The sequence below is a fragment of the Mytilus trossulus genome, chromosome 2 (assembly GCF_036588685.1).
Source record: "Mytilus trossulus isolate FHL-02 chromosome 2, PNRI_Mtr1.1.1.hap1, whole genome shotgun sequence".
Taxonomy (NCBI): Eukaryota; Metazoa; Mollusca; class Bivalvia; order Mytilida; family Mytilidae; genus Mytilus; species Mytilus trossulus.
Genome location: NC_086374.1, coordinates 52,367,037 through 52,383,369, shown reverse-complemented (window position 1 = coordinate 52,383,369; position 16,333 = coordinate 52,367,037). Strand labels below are relative to the sequence as shown.

The following is a 16,333-nucleotide window of genomic DNA, read 5'->3' as shown; positions in this document are numbered from 1 at the left end:
GCTTTATAACTAAAGCCTGTCATACATTGAAGTTATTACATTATGAAAATAAGTATTCATGTTGCATTTATAAACAATTCCATAGTACGCACTGAAAAATTAGATCATACTTCTTTCAGTTATGATTTTATTGGTGTGTACGCGATAGCAGAACTCATTTTGTATGCACTTTATACTTAAAAAATTGCGCACGATCGGCAATTTTACAACCTCATTCAATTCTTATATCTACATTGTTATGCTACACTCATGAAAATAAGAGTTATTTTAAGCTTTTCTTTCGTTTTTCTATGCAATGAGGGTGGTAAAGGTTTTTTTTCGTGCAACGTGTTTTGCCATTTGTATTTCACATGCATCCGTGAAAAGGGGTCGTTATTCATGGTTTCGTGAAATATGTAAAAAGATCAACCTGCAAGAAATTTTTAATTTTTCGTTCATCGTGATAATTTTATTTCGCGTTCTTCCGTGCAGTTAAACCGTCCCCTTGACGCCCCTCTGCAATGTTTTTTACACATTGTAACGGCCGATAGCACGAACAGTCAAAACTGATGATTGTTATATGGAAATAAAATTTGATATTGAAGTGCCTTGTTGTTAGCCAATCAAAGGTACGGATTCTTATGAAACATACACGATAACCCATTTTCATTCTGAATTTAATGTATTGCAAATTATTCCATCAGTATATATGATAAATCCTTATTATCAAGTTAGTTATATCAGATACTTTTAATATGATTATTGTAGACATATTTATACGCCTACCTCGAACATATCAACAGTATGTATTAATTACATTTCATTTAGGTTTCATAAGGATCCAAACTTTAGTTTGGCTGGCCGTTTTTGAACAATGGAGATACATTCCAAAAATAGATTGTGTTTCCCAATATCATTCGTACATGTATAACATTCATGACAGCATGTGCTCCCCAGACGACGTTACAACAATGCATATGAGAACAAACGAAAAAAATTTAGTCGTTATCTTACGATTATAGCAGAAAATGTAACTATAAGAATAGAATGTTTCTTTTTGTAATTGTATAGGGTTGTATAAGCGTTGATCGTAAAGTGCTACGTTCAACGCTTTTACAATCCAACAAAATTATAAAGAAAAAGCATTCAATTCTTATGGATACTGGTAGCTGCATCTTCCATCTTTTAATTGTATTTGATAACAATGTTGATTATAATAAGCACTTGTAAGTGTTTTTCTTCAAAATTCTCTACTCATGATTTTGTTTCAAAATAACATCATGTGTGTCTGTTTGTCCTTTTCATTTTTAGCCATGGCGTTGTCAATTTATTGTCGATTTATGAGTTTGACTGTCCCTCTGGTATCTTTCGTCCCTCTTTTATTGTATTTTGTTCATCGTGTTTTTTTCAGCAGAAATAAGTCTCGATATGCAATGTAAATGGCGAAACGACAAAATAATTGCACCGTTGTTACACAATCATATTTTGTTCATAGTTCATGATAGTTCAATGTTTAGAGAAGAAGAAAAATATCCAGTGAACCCCCACACTATTCGTAGTTTTGACACGGGATGATAAAAAATCGCCATTCTTAGTACAGAAAATGTATATTTTACCCTTTTTTTAATATAAATTGTTATCATTTAAAGGCATATTTTACGAAAAAAAATTAAGAATAAGAATAAGATTTTTTTTTTTTTTTTTTTTTTTGGGGGGGGGGGTCTTTAATGGATAGTTACAATGTATCTCATTGGCTAACATACCAAATCTCCTTATTTTTATGCGTGTCTTTGGAATAATTTTAATGCTACAATTATAATTTTTTTAATACAATATTCACACAGACGTATACACTCTCCCATCAATGGTATCGTTTCAAATACTTTTGGTTTGCATTTAAAGCATATAATTATTGTTTGAGACAAACTATTGACATACGTACATTACATGTAATTAATACAAAGTGGCTAGTTCATGTATGTCTTATAATTAAAGAAGCAATCATAACAATTACACGACTGATTGAACCTGTTGATACTACTTCTTTGAACAGTAATTACATGCTGTGTAAAAATTGATTTCATACACACTTTTAATCAACACTTTTATATTGGTTCGTGTATTGACAAAGTTCCTGTAAATCAGACATGATTATCAAACACTAGAAATATTACAGAGATTGAAATGATATCATAAGCATGTTATTAACATGATTAATAAGTCGAATGGTACTGAAATATATTTGTATAATTTTCTGAGAGCGATCAATAATCATAAAACGAAATCGAAGCAGACAGGAGATACGCCCACATAGAGCTACAGTGAAATGTACATCTAAATGATGTAAATAGTCATGGCTATAAACAAGGTAAGTTCGTATGTTTTAACTGTGTATTTTTTTCTTGAACAATTATCAAAATGATTGTGTATGGTTTTAAGAAGAAGAAAATCTGAAGTGTAATAATATAATTGACAAACGTTATCTCGTAGCATCTACTTTTAAGTTATCTCATATCTCTCAGAGTTTTTAGTTTTCTACATTCATTTGATTCTTAACCATGTTTTTTAATAAAATTAACGGTACCAATGTTCTTGCACCAGATGCGCATTTCGACAATACATGTCTTTTCAGTGATGCTTGTGGCCAAAATATTTGAAATCCAAAGCTTATATAAAAGATGAAGAGCTATAATCTGTCGAATATATCTTTTGAACAGGCCTATAGCTTGTTGTTCGGTGTGAGCCAAGGCTCCGTGTTGAAGGCCGTACTTTAACCTATAATGGTTTACTTTTTAAATTGTTATTTGGATGGAGAGTTGTCTCATTGGCACTCACATCACATCTTCCTATATCTATTGGTACCTTATGTGTCCGTCTTTTCCATTCTCAATACATAAATACACCAAACAGAAACACTTTGATGTACCTTTGTTATGCATTCTTAATAAATATATTTCTTCATATATTTTAAGAATAATTAAAGATGAAAGTTTATCATATATAATGTGTTTTCTCCTACACCAGTAATTGTTATTAACCTTATCTATGGGCGTATCGGGCAACTGCTGTAGTTTTGTTCACGTTTGGTGTATTAAGAATAACAAGACATTTGATTCGGTTTCCTGATATTTCCCTTGAAACTATTTGTATTATAACCTTTGGTTTCTAAAAATAGTTTTATTGTCCCTTTGTTTTTTATTTATTTTGTAAAATTAAGTTATAGAGTACTGTGTTTTCTTTGTTTTGAACTATAATTATCCTTATTATCAGAACTTTCCATTGTATCGTTGATATCCCATTTTTGTTGTTGTATTTGTCAAGTTCTCTTTAAAAACAGTACACTCCAATTTGTTGTGGGTATAAAGACTATCTAAAAAAAAACGTATTTTTTTCTCAACCGGAGACATTTTGGGTCCCACTTAAAGGGTGACTGGGTAATTGATGAAAGAATGGTCACCATTGGACTTTCTCCGACCAACAATAAAACCCTATTCTAAATGGGGCGTCCGTTTAGCTGTGCGAAAAGTCCGGTCTGATTTGAGACGTTTGAATACAAAGCTCCATGTAAAAAGAGTGCCACGCTCTTTACACGTTAAGAACCCCTGCGACAACTCTTTGAGGGGTCCAAAAGTGATCTGTTACAATGCTTTTCTGTCCCTGTCTCATATGCTTTCCGTGACAGTCTCAATTTCTCATACCTAATTCCGGGACGCAGAACTGTTTATTTGTTCTTATCCTGAATATGCATGAAATATTTGCTACTGGAATTAAAGCAACCAAAAATTAATCCCCTCCTTAACCCACCGCTCTCCCTCATGAATCGATCCGTACAAATCATTCAGTTTTAAATTGATTTGGTTTTATTATGTGATTTTATTTTCTATTGCATACAATCTAGAAATCTAGGGTTGACACTAATGAAATATCAGTGTCGCAGATGACTTCTTATATGTCGGCACCATAATTCCGTTCTCTTTTCCTTAATTGCAACTTTTTATCCGATTTTATTTTTAGGAATTACCTAGCCTGCCGAAAAATGAACGTGAGTGTATCTGAGATTTTTTAAGTACTAGTTTTGTGTTCTTAAATTAGTTTTTTTGCGTAATCCTTTTTAACCCTATTCGTCTTTTTGTTAATTTTTCTTATTGGTCATATAGTTGTCTGTTTTATTCCACTTATGATTAAAAAAAATCCTTAGGTTTCTTTTCTCTCATTTTCTTATTCATTCTTAAAGTGGTAATTCTTGTTATTTGAAACGGTATACATCTGCAAATCAAATAGATTAATTTACATAGAAACAAATCTGTTAACTTAAGGCTCAACAGAAGGATTATTAACATACGTAAATAAGTATGCAAACAAAATCTAGCATTGTCTTTCATTGTAGTCATTTTTTACATCGATTGGATGAGAGCTAACCACTTTACTCTGTTAATAAGTTATATTAATATTCCATGGCATATTGGCAAGGCTTTTAAGCTTGAAGAATATTTCAACTGATTGAGAGGAGTAGTTGAACTGTCAGTGGTTTATTCACATTTACAGTTAATTTCCTAATGCTTGTATAGTAAGACTTTGGTTAGCTTGCTTGCTCTTTTTGTATAAACGTTAATTCAAGAATTGTTATTAACACTGACATCTTCAAACAATATATATAGGCATAATTTAACCAGTATATATTATATTTTTAAATTTGATCAGACGTTATCCCAATTACAATTGTACAATATACAAACAAAGCAAGCAAGCTAACCAAAGTCTTGCTTTACATGCATTAGTAAATAAGCTGTAAGAGTACATATTTAAAAGCCGAATATGACGAGAATTAAGAGGGTACTAAGGCAATAAGCACTTCTCAATATCCTGCTATCTTTAAAATTAAGATATTATGTGGACTAATATCCGTTATGGGCTTTGTTCATTGTGGAAAGTCGTACGGTGACATATAGCTGTTAATTTCTGTGCCATTTGGTCTCTTGTGGAGAGTTGTCTCATTGACAATCGTATCACATCTCCTTTTTGATACTTTCCCGCACAGTTATGTATAAATTTAAATGAGATTTGAATGCTTTCTTTACTGCAGTTTTATTCCAAGACTGACTGAGTAAAACAATCAACTTTTTTGTTTATGTTAAACTCTATAGCTACGATCGAAAACAAAATTTGAGGAAAGCTAAACTGAATCGCAAAACAGAACACTCGTCCCGTTTGAGGGTAAACACCTTTGCGAATTAAAGTATGCAAAAAGTATACATCATTTGACGTATTTCTCAATCAATGTATCATTATTTATATATAGAAAATTACTCTTGTGAAATAATCATAAACAAGCTTCGTCATAGCCATTCCTATTGTTTTCAGTCATCGTACGATCACGAGTAATACGCAAAGTTGACATGAACCAGAAGACCGTTTAATACATAGATTCTTTTTTTAAATCTTCACTTCTTTGGATTTACTTTGGATTTACTTTTGACATTTTGTGTTAGATAACCTGTAATGAAGATATCTTAGCTTGACAATATGATACAACAAAACCAAAAACCAATCATATTAAGATATTTTTATATGAAAATTTGTCATATATTACAGTTTTCTGCATTTTTATATGAGAATTTGTCAAATATTACAGTTTTCTGTATTTTTATTGCGAACTGTGGCTTATTCATTATACGTATTAACAATGATCAACAATAGTGATATTGATCTGTTATTTTATTTCTTTATGTCATGAGGATTGAGAGAGTTTCACAACATTAACAACGAAATTGCTGATCAGATTCATACAATACACATCTAAAACAGATTTGAGCTCCACGATAATAAGAATTGTATTGATCTTGTTCCGTCATTAAATATCATATAAGTAGATTCAGTAATTCATTACTTTGGAAAAGAGTATAAATATGTCAGGAATTTTTATTGTTAAATGTGTGTACATGAAAAATTTAGCTATAATAAATTATGTTAGAGTATAAACTCGAGTCTTAACTGTAATTTAAAAATTAAAAAAAAAAAATTAAAAATAAATCATAATTTTTTTTATTTATTGATTGATCGTTCCCTTTTTATCTTTATCAGTAAAATAAACAAAGCAAGAACAAAGAACGCAGATTGAAAAAATAGTTTGGAAAGTGACTCTCACTGTATAAAATCACATATATATTTTAGGCACAATAACAACAATATCAGGTTGGTGGTTATGTCGTATTCAAAAAGAGGAACTGACAACTAAAACTGATATAAACACTCATCCGTCTAATTCTCTTATATCGGCGACTGTTCCTCGAAGTAGAATTTCGTACAGCTTCAAAATGCACAATGCCAAATAAAACAACCTAGAACGTCATGTGCAACGCAAAGTTGTAGACTTATTTCAATCAACCATTTCCCTATTTACAAACTAATTACTACAAATGCAATATGTGACACGGATCAGAATATGCCCTTGTCCTGAAAAGGCTTTACACATTTGCCACTGGACGTCAAACAACTAGAAAATGACAATACCAATGTTTTGTACATGAATTAACAAAGGACTACTAGCAGTTACTGACATGCCAGCCCCAGACTTCAATAAGACCGATTGAAATACTATGGTTTAACATATTGTATTGATAATATAGTATAAGATCATATCAAAGAAATTACCAAGAAGAATCACACAGAAATGTAATTGTATAACAGCCAAATTAATCTCTTATGTTTGATGTTTTATGATGAAACGGTTTTCTTACGATATTTTGCGTCTATCATTAGCATGATTAATGAATCCTTGCCGTATCCAGTTTTATTGCTACCGAAATATGAAAGAGTCTAAATAACATAAATATTAAAGCGTTGCTACCTGAAGCATTCGTTATATTCTAATATAAAAATAATATTCAATGTCATTGCTACCTAAATAATAGTCTAAATAACATAAATAACATGTATATTAAAGAGTTACGACCTAAAGCATTCATAATATTTTAATATTAAGATAAGAAGGTGTGGTATGATCGCCAATTGAAACATCACTCCACCAGAGATCAAATGACGTAAATGGTTATGTCCCGAAACATGGCTTTAAGATAATTTTGACAGAACAGTTAAATAAAAAATGGTCATACACTCTTTACTAATATCAATTCCGTCATATTAAATAGACGATCCCTAATATTTTTTAGTAGATGCATATGAAGGGCGATTTATCTGTTATTCTCTAACCTTGAATTCTTACTGCTAAAAACGGCTGCTATTGATTTTTTAACGATATTAGTGTAGAAGAGTTCAAACATTTGTATCCCTCTTTATAGCTTGCTGTTAGTGTGAACCGAGGCTCCGTGTTGGCCGTACTTTGACACTATAATTGTTTACTTTTCACATTGTGACTTGGATGAGAGCTATTTCATTGGCACTCATACCACATCTTCTTATATCTATCAAACCGCTTACGGAAGTTATTGTAGAATAAAATTGTACATTTGATTTAATTCATCCCCTTTGGCATGCAATTATGACACCTATGATATTTCATATCTGTACCCAGAGACCCATAAACTCCATGTTAATGCCGAGGAACCATATCATGGTCAGATTAAGTCACAGACGGACTAATGGCTAATCACGAATGATATAAACGTTTAAATTGTTCGTTATATGAACTGGCAGATATAAGACATTGCTAATGTATTGGTTTCATCGCATTAAGAGACACAAATTTAGTATGATCGATTGAAACTGTTTGTCTGAGTTTCCTTTAGGGAAATTAGCTTTTGAAATGGCTACAGTTACGACAAATTGCATTCGTATTAATGGAAATATCTTATATGTCACTCAGAGAAATCTATGTTGAAAATTGCTTCTGGTGTATTGTTTGCAAAACAATTCTAAAATTGCATTTTGTTCTAATGGGAGCAATATGTCTTGGTTGATAATGATTCGTAGCTGTTGTCGTAAGCAAATGAATTGCACACGATGGAACACTGAATTGTCAGCTATATTCTAGTCACCAAAGGAAACGCACGCATGGTCCATTATCTTAAAATTGCATTAACGGTACCAACCGAAACAAATACTATAGTCGAATGTTTCTAAAAGGCAAACAGGCGAAATGGTTTGTTCGCAATTGTCATGATTAAGACTAAGTTGCACAATTGTTAGCTTCATATTGATGAAAGGGCCGGAGCTACATCACCTTTCTATCATTAAACAGCACATTAAACAGCAAATAAAGCTATCAACATCTTACAAGCAAACTGTTGAGGTCTGAAAATGAATAAAGACATAGGAAGATGTGGTATGAGAGCCAATGAGACAACTCTCCATCCAAGTAACAATTTATAAAAGTAAACCATTATAGGCCAAGGATATAAAAGAAATTGTTGAAAAAATCAAGGATAAGTCCTTGAGGAAAATGTTAACGAATATTTTTGGAATACAAAAACCTTCAAATCAACACGTCGAATATTCGAAGCAGGTCTGACCTTTAAGGTCAGATGTAAACAATGTCTTGCTATACATACATTATTTAAAGCATGACTCTTGTATCTTTTCTAATCCGTTAAGACACTAGTAAGTTGAACAGAAAAAGCACAACTATGATAGAGACGTATCCATTGATGACACGTGGTGCTAGTGACATCAGCTACCGCCATTTCGTTTCTATTCTGAGGTGCTGTGACACCACAATTTTTTGCTGAAACCGCCCCTGGACTTTATACAATTATTTCAAAAAAACATTAATGACCTTTTGAACGATATATAATTAGAAAGGGCCTTCAGAAATTAAAGCCTTTTAATACCAGCTTTTTCCGTTTAGACTGAGGATTTTAGGAAAATAGTATTTGAAGATATCGCAAAATTATCAACGAAATGATTAAATAAAATGATTAATTATTCATTTCATATTTACATATAAAGCTTCCTCCAAATTTCAGCTGTCAAATGGTCAAAGTAAATACTTTGTCAAAATTTTATGAAAACTAAACGAGCCAAATTAATCTTAGTGAAAGTGTTGGGTACAGAAGATATACAGACTTCGAGAGTAAGTATAGAAGTATGAATTCATTTAATATTAACCAAATTGATTACCATAACAGCATAGAATATTTTGCAATATTGTAGAAAATGTCTCTCAATATTTCTGTGTTATTCATTTTAGATACAAAGACTCAGTGATCACGCAAACCTTCTACAGAATGAAGTTGACACAGTATAGAAAATATGCAAATGACATTGGTTTATCTGTCTGAATACCGAGTAATCATGCTTCGATATGAAGGATCAAGACGCAATTTATAACGTTGAAATGTTATTTTAAGCAAAACAGCTTCATATAAATGGATATTGAATTGATTTTAAACCTGTAATGGAAACAAAATTACAGAAAAACAATCGACTCTTGGATTTTATTATAAATGGTGATATGTAACGACAAGAGAATATTCATTTAAATATTTAACGTAAAAAAAACCCGGATGTTAATGAATTTCTGTTCAAACATGGCGTTCGTGACTTAGCTAACGCATTGTACATGAGAGATGGCGTTTAACATCGAAAGCATTGTCACTATTCTTTTTACGATTGCCATCATCTTAACTAATACACTAATATTGTTTGTATTGGCGTGGACAGAAAGTCTTCGTAACATAAACAAAATATACTTCGGTTCCTTGACTATTGCGGATTTGTGCGTAGGACTTTTCATCACGCCATTTGCCGTTTACAGTACATTCAGCAATTCATGGATATACGAAGACGAAATCTTTTGTCATATAGAAGCGTATCTAATGGCGATATTTTTCATCGCTGGTGTTTATTCGTTGTCATGGATAAGTGTTGATCATTATTTAGCCATTCGGAAGCCTCAGAGGCACCAAACGGCTATGTCGACAACTCGATCACTTTGCTGGATAATATTTGCTTGGCTAGCTGCATTTTGTTTTTGTAGTCCGCCATTATTTTCTAAAATTCAGCGTGCGTCATATTATGATGAAATTTTCATGTGCTCAATAGACCCTGGGCCTCAAAAACCATACTTCGCAACTGCCGGAATTATAGTTCTTTGTCCAGCATTGCTAGCACTTATATTTACAAATTCATATATTTTTACTGAACGTTTCAGATCAAAGAAGCATATGTTTGAAAACATATTGATTGATACTGCTACACGACCAAAAAACTATTTTATGAACTTTGTTGTCTCAATAGTTTTCTTTTTATCGTGGTTACCATGGTTACTGTTGCAAATTTCCGGAACATTCCTTGAATCACATTCCGACTATCCACATACAGTCCACTTTTACTTTCTATGGATTGCGATTGGTAATTCATTTTATAAGTTCTTCATTTATATGACATTGAGCCTTGATTTCCGTCGTGGGCTGAAGCAGTTATGCTGCAAACGAGAATGTAGCTGTAGCCAATGTACTGTACCTCAGAGCGTGAGTATAAATTTGATAACAGCAAAGACATGAAAATTCAAGAAACAAACTTTCATTTGATGACTTTTCTAAATAATTACTGCTGAAAGAATCCGGTGTCTTCTGAGTAGCTTAGGAATCAATGGATAGTAGTTGAAGACAGTCCACTACATGATGATGTTGTTTGCTGCATTAAGTAATCTCGACATAGTATTGTAAAATACAGTTATAATTATGTACAATTTTCGAAATCTGATGAAAATACAGATCCTGTGTTCACGCTTGGAACTTAAGGATCTGGGCCCATATGCCTAAAACAACTTAAGTTAAAAAAAAACCGAAAGAATGGATTTTTTTCTTCTTGTCCTAGTACGATGCATAAGTACTGGTATTACGATTGGATATCGCAACTAAAATGGTTTTATGCATATCAGCGCTGATAACATCTCTTCTACTTGTTGTTCTAGAAATCATTACATCAGTCAGTGAAATTTCTAAGGGTGTTTATCATGACGACAAAACCAGAAGATTCCGAAATGTCTTTCAAACATAGAGTAGAATGGAGTGTTGCCATATCTTTGTGCGCGATGCAAGGTACAGGGTCTTAATTTATTTCAATCGAATGTATAGAGTTTTTGAAAAGTGGTGGTCCGAAGATTTTGACCACCACAGTTTTCAAAGGAATGACACACATTTGGTATTTTGACATATAAGTTATTATGCCTAGTGAGGATCAGCAGAAATTCACAAAGGACCACCATAGAAATTTTATTTTTGAAAACTCTGTCATAATGTATTAATTTGCATATTTTTGTGTCATTCGTGTTATGTGAATACAATTACGGAAAAATCGTAAACGTTTAGTTATCATTTCAAAATTATAAAAGGAATTCAAAAAATCCCTTTACTTGAACAATAATTGTTAATAAAATGTCCAAAATTGTACTCAGATAGCGACCTTGGTAAGTCACTATTATTTTATTTAATAACTTTGTAATTTTTTTGAAGTTGAAAGCGTAATCACTATATTAGCTTAACAATTACCATCATCTGTGCAAACAGAAAAATGTTGTTCTTACATTTTTCAAAAAAATCTAAATCTTGCATTACGAATAAATCAACTTTAAATATGTGCAGATCAAAGTAAAACGTTCTACTTTTCCCGTTCGATACGCATCTCTTGATTTACCTTCTCTAAGAATGCTCAAAGCCAAACATAAGAACGCAAACAATGTATAAACATATGGGGTGTTGTAATTTTTTATGTTTTTTATTAATAAATGGTGCTTAGATTTTGCATATATAAAGGATACAAAGTCATGTCAAGTTCGTTGAAAAAAAAATACGATTTATATATTTACCAAGATGTTTTTTTAAATAGTGAGAAAATGCATATTTTATGTTTACCGATTTTCTAAAAGTAGCTCAAGTTTAACATTTTAGTGTGAGATATATTTCAGTCGAGGAAGGTTACATGCAATATGCATCTTGCTTTCTTATGACTTTAAGGTTGTTAACTACATGACGTCATATTTATATTTAAAATTGGCTTTTTAGTCTTCTTCACATAAAAAAGGGAATCACAGAATTGCGTAACATGACCATATGATTAAAAAAAATATATGATTCATTGATCTTTGTGGAACTTGCTGTGTTCAAGTCTTAATCGATTTCATTTTAACCGAATTCCTAATAATCATGCATAACTGAAAAGTCAATTTTTAAGTTTAATGTAAATTTAAAGTATGACGTGACGTGGGACCAAATATTTGTTTCAAATTTCAATTCAGGGAATATGTATGTTAGTTTTAAAGATTAAATATTTACACAAGGATTTAGAGTTCCAAGATCACGATAAAAGAATTATGGCCATTTCTCCTTGCTTTTATAAATAACACAGATTGAATAATTCTAACGAATATCGACCAGTTATTCAGACCCTTTTGCTTTGAATGAAAATAGATAGCAAAAGCAGTTGCCACATGAATAATTTGTTTTGAGAATATTTTTTTAATGACAACTGTGGACACTTGTTCTCATTTGTATTCGAAAATTGTAGATAAATTATGACAATTTTACTCTATTTTTGATTGGGAATAAATACTGAACTTTTGCCAAAAACTTTCAAAATTTCGAAGCTCATGCGTTCTGATATATAGGGCATACATATTTTATGGTCTACACAATTATACCAGAACCTTTTTAAGGGAAATTGTTTCGACCTGTTTTTCTACAATATGAAGGAACATGAATGCCTATTTGCTTTTTGATGGAAAAAAGGATTTTTTTTAATAAAAAAACGCTATCACATGTATATAAATTCGCTATTTAGGTGTTATGCAAAACTGCATTGACAAATTTTACAAAATGTTTGCCTATTCATAATTCGAAATGAAAAAAGCACACAACCTGAAAATAACTTAAGTTTTTTCGGATAAGCACCACAAAGGAAGAATTCTAAAAATAAAATCGAGTCGTTTTGATTCGTCAACATGCAGCTTGCATCGCTTCTGTTCAAAATTGAGCATCTTTTCTGCATTATGAATATAAACATTGTTTGTCATTGTTATTTATTGTTCTCCAATGTGATACTCGTTGATGTCGACGAAATTAGTTTTTTATGGTGCTATTACAAATTAACATTCTTTTAAAATGCAAGTGCACATAATGCATGCTGCTGAAATTCATGCAGCTGAAATTGTGTAATTATGAGATTGTGTAGCTAGTAATAGAACCACTTCGTTTTCGTGTAATTGTGTTTTTACTTTAGAATACTATGATGATATGCCAAAGAAGTACTTGTTTTCAGTATATATTTCAAATATGTTACATTGAATGTTTAAAGTGTTATGAGGTAAAACTGTTATTCATAGATGCAAAGCATACACTCCTCCTTTAGCTTTTCCTAAATACAGAAGTGATGAGTAGGAATAAACAAAATTAATTATTTAAGCAGGGGCGGATTCAGCCATTTTAAAAGGGGGGTCCAACTACATATCCTTATTAAAATGCATTGATCGTCCAAAAAAAGGGGATTCCAACCCCCGGACCCCCCTGGATCCTCCACTGGTAAATTTACCCTGTAAGTATAATGATGATGTATTTCATGGGGAAATATATTTCTCATGATTTTGCACCAAATTAGTTAAACGGAAACTTAGCCAGCGATGATAACTATTTTACCTCAGCTTCTTTTGTGAAATGTTTATGTACAATGTACCCATTATACAATATAATGGATCATCATACATTGATTTATTGTTTGAAAGGAAAAAACTTTTATACAGAACTCCTTTAAAGATACTAACTGTTGTTACAAATGTATACTGTTATTTTTAATTTAACAAACAATTCATTTACACGTGCCATTTGTATGTATATATTGCATTTTTGCTTGTTCAAATAAAAATCTGTTGTTATGTGATTATTGTTAAAAATAAATATAAAGATGAGCATGTCTTAAATTTTTACGACTCACAGTCGTTTTTCCTATAATGATAAAGACATACAGGCCCGTAGCCAGGAATTTCCAAAGGGGGGGTTCGTTTGACTCACAAACTGGACTTTAACAGTCACAATTCGAACAGAACAGTGACTTTAACAGTGCTTATTTGTTTTCAAGGGGGGGATCGTCCGAACCCCCGAACCCCCCTGGCTACGGGTATGCCATACACTACAACCACTATCTATCATGTGAAAGGTATATTTATTTGAGCTCTATTATAATAGTTAATTGCCAACATCTTCAATGATCCATCTGAAAAAGGTTTTACCAGCAAAAATACTTGACCCAAAGAGAATGTTTTCCATTACCTTCATTTGTAATCTCCTATAATAAAAAAATGTTTTGTTTTGAATTGACAACAAGCCGATTTTTTGTAGATTTTCTGGTTGGAGGTATCATAGACAGATCCAGGTGGTTGTGGTGGGGGCTGGGGAAATTCGGTTGATTATATTGGGAATCACTGAAGCATTACGCATGACTGGAGCGGGCCCCTTATGTCAGTCATCGCCTCCAGCCCCCCTTACGAAAAGTTCTGGATCCGCCACTTGGTAAACAGTGCTTCTGATTGGTCTTCTACGGGCAATCGTGATATCTAAATTCCTTTCAAGGTGAGGAAGATCGGAATCTACTGTCAGTTGTGATTGGCCATTGATAGACCTGTTTTAAACTTACCTAACCACGATAACATTCTGTATTGGAGATACTCATATATATTTCATGAAACCACTTTTAACCGGCCTTCAATTAGTCTTGAATCCTCATATTTTTTTAAGACATCAACATGAAATAAATGCATTTAGAATACTAATGGTATTAAAAAAAAAAAAAGCCTGACATATTTCATAAGAATATTTAGATTTTTTTTTTACATTCTGCATTGATATTAGAAATATTTCTCGGTCAATCTCCTGAGCAGATGGGGTTGTATCCTTTTATCAGCAGTCATATTTGATTGACGAGGTTTATATAAACCAAAGGAATCTGACATAAGAATGATAGAACAAGAAGTATGACGACAGATCAAGTCAATGCCGGACTGACAGATAAACTAATTTATTATTATATATTTCACGGGTAATCAGCAACCATTACATATTCTGTAATCATAAATGATCCAGAGACCTTAAAGGCATAGACAAGCCAGAGATATATATCATCAAAAGACCACACTATGTGTTTTCTGAAGTTAGCAAATGCAAACCATAAGGTAACTTAAAGCTCTAAACGGTGTTTTCAAATGTAAGGTAAAAGGGGGTTGTTAATCTGAATGTTATTTTTGTTGTGGCGTTGATCCAGTCGTGTGACAGACAGTTCGCTGTTCTGTTGTGCTTATTTTGTACTGTCCTATGATGTTTTACGTGTTCGGTTTTTTTAGCTCACCTGGCCCAAAGGGCCAAGTGAGCTTTTCCCATCACTTTGCGTCCGTTGTCCGTCGTCCGTCGTCGTTAACTTTTACAAAAATATTCTTCTCTGAAACTACTGGGCCAAATTATACCAAACTTGGCCACAATCATCATTGGGGTATCTAGATAAAAAAATGTGTCCGGTGACCCGGCCAACCAACCATTATGGCCGCCATGGCTAAAAATAGAACATAGGGGTCAAATGCAATTTTTGAGCTGGTAACTCAAAAACCAAAGCATTTATAGCAAATCTGATTTGGATAAAATTGTTTATCAGGTAAAGATCTGTCTGCCCTGAAATTTTCTGACGAATCGGACATGCCGTTTTTGGGTTGCTGCCCCTAAATTTTAAGGAAATTTTACTGTTTTTAGTTATTATCTTGAATATTGTTATACATAGAGATAAACTGTAAACAGCAATAATATTCAACAACGCATAATTTACAAATAAGTCAACATGACCGAAATGGTCAGTTGACCCCTTTACGAGGAATTTATGGCATGCCGTTATTATATTCATTCAATTTCGAGATATCTTATTTAGTTGAATAAGATATCTTATAAACTAATTGAGATATCTTAATAGCAAAATGAAATATCTTATATATTAATTGAGATATCTGATTTATTAAATAAGATATCTTATATATTAAATAAGATATCTTATTAAAATGTTTATAAAGATATCTTATTAAAATGTTTATAAAGATATCTTATTAAAATGTTTATAAAGATATCTTATTAAAATGTTTATAAAGATATCTTATCAAATATATAAGATATCTTATCTAAAATATAAGATATCTCTATTAATTTATAAGATATATTATTATTAACTATATAAGATATCTTTTATATAGTTAATAATAGAGATATCTTATTTACTTAATAAGATATCTCCATAAGTTAATAAGATATCTCTATTAGTTTATAAGATATCTCTATTAATTAATAAGATATCTCTATTAGTTTATAAGATATCTCTATTAATTAATAAGATATCTTATAAAATATGTATTTAAAAGATATCTTTATAGTCA

The 16,333-nt window shown here is 31.8% G+C and overlaps 1 protein-coding gene across 2 annotated transcripts; it reads left to right on the top strand.

Annotated features, from left to right (window-relative positions):
* The first annotated feature begins 2,109 nt into the window (after positions 1 to 2,109).
* LOC134707538 (G-protein coupled receptor 52-like) lies at positions 2,110 to 10,642 on the top strand. Of its 2 annotated transcripts, none has more exons than XM_063567385.1 (2): positions 2,110 to 2,347; positions 9,125 to 10,642. In XM_063567385.1, exon 2 carries the CDS (start codon positions 9,504 to 9,506, stop codon positions 10,437 to 10,439), a length of 936 nt encoding a protein of 311 aa, XP_063423455.1. In that variant the 5' UTR covers positions 2,110 to 2,347; positions 9,125 to 9,503; the 3' UTR covers positions 10,440 to 10,642. The 2 variants fall into 2 exon arrangements, with proteins under 2 accessions (XP_063423455.1, XP_063423456.1); XM_063567386.1 differs by lacking the exon at positions 2,110 to 2,347 and adding an exon at positions 3,992 to 4,021.
* Positions 10,643 to 16,333: the final 5,691 nt, after the last annotated feature.

Coding starts and splice junctions, on each gene's coding strand:
- LOC134707538 (XM_063567385.1), top strand. CDS start 9,504: ATGGCGTTTAACATCGAAAGCATTGTCACTATTCTTTTTACGATTGCC.